This window comes from Opisthorchis viverrini, assembly GCF_000715545.1.
Source record: "Opisthorchis viverrini unplaced genomic scaffold opera_v5_132, whole genome shotgun sequence".
Lineage (NCBI taxonomy): Eukaryota > Metazoa > Platyhelminthes > Trematoda > Opisthorchiida > Opisthorchiidae > Opisthorchis > Opisthorchis viverrini.
The window spans coordinates 655,830-662,390 of record NW_008751789.1 but is presented as its reverse complement, the minus strand read 5'-3'; the positions used below and the strand labels follow the sequence as shown (position 1 = coordinate 662,390).

General features: G+C 44.6%; 1 protein-coding gene across 1 annotated transcript in view; it reads right to left on the bottom strand.

The window, feature by feature from the left end:
* Positions 1 to 6,037, bottom strand: part of T265_06424 (hypothetical protein) — a gene marked incomplete at both ends in the record, with an annotated part of 94,546 nt that extends 88,509 nt beyond the window's left edge. Inside the window, 5 exons of the mRNA XM_009171682.1 lie at positions 2,814 to 2,966; positions 3,701 to 4,108; positions 4,219 to 4,282; positions 4,364 to 4,478; positions 6,028 to 6,037. Coding sequence (XP_009169946.1) covers positions 2,814 to 2,966; positions 3,701 to 4,108; positions 4,219 to 4,282; positions 4,364 to 4,478; positions 6,028 to 6,037 — 750 coding nt within the window. The remainder of the gene's footprint in view (positions 1 to 2,813; positions 2,967 to 3,700; positions 4,109 to 4,218; positions 4,283 to 4,363; positions 4,479 to 6,027) is intronic.
* Positions 6,038 to 6,561: the final 524 nt, after the last annotated feature.

The window sequence follows — 6,561 nt, the reverse complement described above, 5'->3', positions numbered from 1 at the left end:
TGCGAAAGTAGGTGGGACAGACGAACAAGCAGATAACTGGAAGTCCAATTCCATCATTAGTATCAGCGGAAAACATTACCCATTAAACATCCAGCTTTTCTTTGTCGCACAATCATCAGGATAAACCATTTTCTGGCGTCTTAAGAACTACGAACATTTGCTTGACCGATAGTCACAGTATTTGACGGAACCCTACAAGATTATGGTGAAATCTACTAACACGGAGGTCCCTGATATAAATACAACCCCGCATTTTGATGGCCCCATTAAAACCTGGGCTTCCTTCACGCTTCCTTCGATTTGCAAGGCAGCCACAGTTGGACAACTCCAGCCCCAAAAGAATTCAACCTAACCAAGTGGTATCGCTCATCCACGTAACCCAAAATCATCACCATGTACACCAAAATTTGTATTGAAAAGTGCCACGTCTGTCACGTAATTTAGTTTCATTGACACAGAACCCTTTAACGTGACCTGCAATTTCAACGACAGTTTTCCAACAACAGTTTCGGATATGCATGTAAATCAGTCCACGGAGGCATCGTGTTGTCTCTGAGTTCTCAACAAAATAGTGATCAAAAGTAGGCCATAGCCAATTGAGGTTATTTTGATTGAAAGAATCAAAAAACGGAAGTGGGCTGCTCTGGAAGCAATCTCACCGAAAAGATTATATCATCATCATCAACGATAGCCATACTACCATTATTTTCACCTCAAACAGAAAAGAGGAGAGTGATCCCTATTGAGCAGGCAGTGACCACCGGTACCTAACCGCTCAGAAAGTGATATTCGGCAACCAAAGTTAGTTACTTTCATGTTCTAGTCAACACTAGTTTTCATTGGCTATACTATGCGTTTAATGTAATTGTATTAGCTCATATAATCGTTTTTCAGGTTAATGGCACTAACCTGGGTCCCCTCCATGAATCACAGCACAGCCTTCCACACAACTAACTTGCTCAATACATTTACTTCGGTTGTAGACAAAATGTAAGACCGCTTATCTTAAGATGTGCAAACTTTAAGCTGCACCTAATCCTAGTCCACGAATACTTGGGCAGGTGTTTCTTCCTTTCTTTGGATCTTTAGTACTGGGAATTTAAACCTGAAACAGCGAGCTATCAGTGATATAATGCATTTTACCACTACGTCAACGAAGCACGTCCGAAGATATTCACTTTTGCCAAACGTTCGGCCTCTGTCGTCTTCTGAATCAAACAGGTGAACAAACGCAAATTACCCAGAATGTCCAATTTTAAGGACAGTTAATACCACGAAGCCACATGAAATGGTCGGCGTGCTGGTTCCCATAGTTTAGCACTAACGTATAAAACGTAATCCTGGCCCTCGTCTAGAGGACACGGAAAACATTTGCCCATGCTACGCCGGATAGGGAACTAAATAGTCTGAAAGTAACGGAAAAAACGGATGTCCCTCACAGCTCATCGAAGGATGTCTATTTAATATACACTGAATCAGCCACCAATATCGATGATAAAATGTTAATTACCAAAAAAACCACCAAGCGGTGATCAATCACCTGGAACCTTAATAAACTGATTAGCTGGATGAATGATACAGACCTACAAATCAGCTGACCCATATCGGTCTTCACCTTCAGATATTTAAAAATAAACTGCTCATGGAGATCAAACCAACAGTTCTACGCATTTTCACCTGCTCCTATGGACGGACACATCTCGGTCGAACATTGAGGCAACTGTCAGAAGGAATCCTCAAGCACTGTCCAGAAAGCAATGGGATCTAAAACCCAAAGCATCGTACCTGGTTTCATCTTTTTGCGCCATGTAGACATCGGCCACCAGGTTGATACTAAAACAGCACTTGCAATCATAAGCCACAACCTCCACATACGAGATAAATGAGTACAGACACATGTTAGCCATTGCACAAATCACAATCACAGGTTTGTTCAACCTAGCACTGTATCCAGAAGATGTACAGGTGTTACAGTTGTCATGGCCGCATTCCATAAAAACTGACACTAATACCGACAATGGCAGGGCTCGTGCATTAAGGACAAACATAGCTAGTTATACGGTAGACCTAGCAGAACTAGGCTCATGAAGAAGATAGTCCTTGTAATGCACTACTCAAAAGATTGCTGAAAACTCCTCGACCGCCCACGACCGGTTTCGCCCTTCTTGGGGCTCATCAGCTAGGCGCAGTCCCCGAGTTTCCGTCAACCTTATGTTCTACTTGAAACCAAGAAGGCCGAAACCGGTCGTGGGATGTCGAGGGGTTTTCAGCAACCTTATGAGTAGTGCACTACAAAATATATATGTATCGCGATATCTCGAATATCGTAGCGACTGAAACATGAGGCGGCCTGGTGCAGCACATTCAATTGCCCGGAAAGATCAAAACCGAGAGATTCATAGTAGAGAACATAACACCCGGAAAGATCAAAACCGAGAAATTCAGCTGGGATCCAAGTGAGTCTCTCGAAAAAACAAATTAACTTGCAAAGGAGTGTATATTCGCTACGATAGTCCTTGATTACAGCTTCTTGGAAGCAGTAACTGGACCTTCAATGGACATGCGCAATGTGATTCGGCTGGATTACTTAAGCGGTCGTTCAAACCACAAAATACCAAAGGAAAACGCGTTCCAAGTATTCACTGCCTATAGCGGTGGCTTTGTATTTGGTTCATGGGCGAAATGCAAACCGCAGCGCAATACCGAGTGTACAGAAGTTGCAAGCATCACGCGCAACAACACGCTAGGTAACCTAAGACTGCCAGCAGAGGGCGATTATGGAAATAATGGAAGACTGTTCCGTGAGGACTTACCGCCTTACTCTGCTCGGAGCCACTGAGAAGCACAACACTTGAAATGCAGTCCAACATCATGTGGCTGTCCTCGTCCGAGACAGCAGGATGTCTGGCAACCAAGGAGCGCCTACCGAGACGGTCGCGACCGAAGTAGATTAGATTAGTCGGGAACTGGAAAAGCGGAAGTGCAAGGAATTCTAAGAAAAGTCGTACTAACAGGTCACCCTCATCACAAAAGATATCAACATGAAAGATCAAACAACGGCGGCCCCCGTCTGCGAAAGCGACTTTATTAGAGTTAATGAACTGCATCTACTTAGTACGTAAAATAGCAACACAAGAAATTTATTAATCTCTATACATCTTCAGGTGATAACCTATGAAAAGAGGGCGCTCAACGACACTTCGTGCACTACAAAGACGATCTGAGAGATTTGAGCGCGTATCCTTCTGGAAAGGCGGTTAAACTCTGTGACCTGTAAGAAGGTGATCAATCAGCCATATGATCAAACTGCACTTATGTAGGACTCCCAGTGATTTGTTTATGAACCCTATAATCAACTGCTTAAAAAACAGCAGTTGAACTGCTGTACAGGCGGACACCACAACGATTGCTTGGAGCGATCACAAACTATCCGACGTACCACAGTACACTCTTATTTGGCGACGTACGACCGCCGAAATGATAGAATAGAGTGGATCGCCAAACGATGGCATCAGAAGAGTGTCACGTTTCCGGTTACTGAGTTGGTAGAAATTCCGGAAGTTTACAAAAAACAAGTAATTTTTCTGAGACGTAATTCTCCAGCGCTCATTCTTCCCCCGGCGCCAACAGGTGCAATTTATAAATGAAAAAAATTCAGCGCCAACAATAAGAGCAAAGTGAGCGACTGGTCACAACTCACTTCAATCAAAATAAAGGCGAACGGTCCCTGGACTGACGAAAGCAAGCAAAGAAGTTCCTCCAGAGTATCAGTATCTTTTATCAGAGACAGAAGAATGTCGGCATCATTTACGAGTGGATCTTGAAAACGTTGGTCTATCAGGTTATCAGCAAAGTGAAACACTTCTCCATTCCATAGCAAGTAGTACGTCTTGTTAGTGAGCGAAGAAACTGTCCAAAGAGGTTGCGTTGTCACACTACTGCCGCGTTGAGACAAGATGCATCCAACGGCCAGCAATCCGGAACTGTGTACAGAAGGGCCAGACGGCATAAGTGCCTTGCATGAGCAAAAGTCCGGTCCACGATGCAAAAACGTGGAGAAGTCATAATGAACAATCGATTGGAGCTGTGATGTACAATCTCCATCAAGCTGGCAAAAAGAAACAATGTGTATTTAGAAGTTTGCCGCTTGGAAGAATGGGGACATCAGTGCGTTTTTCAATAGAGCTCGTTGCTAAATCCATAATACCGGAGTCTTACCAGATTAAAACGCAATTTTAGACAAGTCCTCTGCATCCCAAAAGCAAGTAAAGGTTGGGCATTACTGCATGCACCATAGAGCAAGTAGTATGTCAGTTATAAGACTAATGTTTAGCATTCAAAGTAAGATATGTTAGCAACTTACCGCAGTTGACACGTCAGACGCAGATAATAAAGCAATACCACACATAGGTATGAAAGACTTTCATCAAGAGGTACTGGACTAACGGACGGAATGATGTCGCTGCACCACCGACATCCTGAAACGGGGAAGAACGATGTAACTTAAAACATCGGTTGCACTTTCTAATCATCACATTCAAAATACGGTTGAAGCAACGAAAAAGTACCTTCAGTGAAAGACAAAATAAATGGCTGTCCACCATGACCCCGAACGATTAATGAAACACGTTCACGAGCTCGGCATGACAAGCGGGGAGGTTTCACTAGAATGGTACAATTTTGAGCATTATTATTAGTACTTTTATACTTGGGTGCTGGTGTAAATCTTCTCCCAATCTAAAGTTGTTACCTTGCTGTAGTGGTCAGACGCCACTGACTGGAACTCAGTTCCACAAGGTTCAACCATACCAAGGATAACCGTGTGCAGCCGGATGAAGAACAGCGAGTCCTCGTACTACGAGGCAAAGTCGTACTATTTTCTGCGATAGCCAGTAAGCGATAAGACCACTATATCCAGACGAACAAATCCATTTTGCTAACATCTTATTTTGTCGACTGAAACCTCGTTTTCTCTATCGCAACCTATCACTGATGCCCTATTGGACTATTTGCTCATTTACATTCTGGTTCATTTGAGTTCATATCACGGAACGGTTCAGTTGTTTCCAGTACAGCTTCTTCAAGGTCGTTTGTCCTCTTGATCCCAGTGCAACTGACAAGTTGGACTGATACATTATTTGAGACAATAACAACTAGCTACGGGAACCCAATGCGAACTCAAACATGTCAATTTCAGCTAAGAATAGGAAATCCACCCCTCAACAGCAACCCTCGAGCACGACCAGTCCGCGAACTTTATTCTTCACAAACATTCAGAGGGTTCAAAGTTTGCACAAACGTTGGAGCAACCCCGTGAGAGTTTCGGTCAGCGTTTACTTCTTAAAGCTTGATACAAATGTCTCGAAATAGCCAAGTGCGATGCCGACAATTACCTCACTTTGCCGGTGTCGTCAACCATGTGCGGAAAATTCCAATTGCGTAAGGATAATAAGGAGTGACTGCTTTAGTTATATGCTTCCCAATTCATGGATGGGGATCCCGAGACGGGACAAGATATTGCTAGACGTGGCCTGATCGTGCCCACAGTGGTGTTCGTCTATCCAAGCTATTACCTTCAATGCATATCTCCCCTCCCGATCTCCTCCATTAAAAGCCCGCTGACACCCATGTATTTACGCATCAGTTATATCCGCTACCTCCTCCAACGCTCACATCGAATTAGTTGGAGGTCACCAACCACAAGACAGTCATGGACTCCATTGGACCATGTAGCCATCAGTTACCCATGGAGGGCCTCAATTAAAGATTGCCGTCCCATCTGTGGTACGCAACTTGACTCTGATCATACCATTGTGCGGCCCCGGTTATCGCTTCGTTTTCTGACGGCTAAAGCAGGGTAACTCCACCCACCAACTTCTTTAAGTTTCGGTGTCGAGCTGGTCTGGTTAGCTACTGGAAACACATAGCCAGGCAGTGAAGCACTACGTGACGCGTTTATTTGTTGTCTTTACGCGTATATCACTTGTCAGAGGCTGTCGGAACATAAGTCACTAGATTTTAAACCACCTACGATCATTCAGAAACCCTTGAGCTAGCGGAGAAACAGGCGTAGTCCTTTTTGCCGAATAATCAACTCCCCTGTGCTACCGTATCGAATCATCCACCAAGGTCTTCACGTTCTCAAGCATCATCGCATGAGCAAATGACTGTTGCTAGTATGGGACCTTCATGGCTATGCTCGTCACCCGCGTTACAAATGTTCCGCTGAGGACACGGCTTAGTGGTTAGAGTGCAAATTCACTGACCGGGAGGTCCGTGGTTCGAACCCTATCCATGCCTCTCGACTTTCCCTGTCTAGGCCTGGGCAACCCGGCAGTACCTCAACCCTCGTGCTTCCTTTGGGTGGCACGGCAGCTAGGCACCGAAAGAGTGGTACAGCTGAACGATTACCTATTATATTGCGGCCTCGGAGGTTTATGACTGCATACGTGCCACCGAGCTTCTGGTCCGGATGACCTCCCACCCTCAAAGATTGGGGTGAAATCCTCAGTCACCGCTTGTCTGATCTGTTTGCTTGCATTTGTGAAAAGGAGTCTGTCC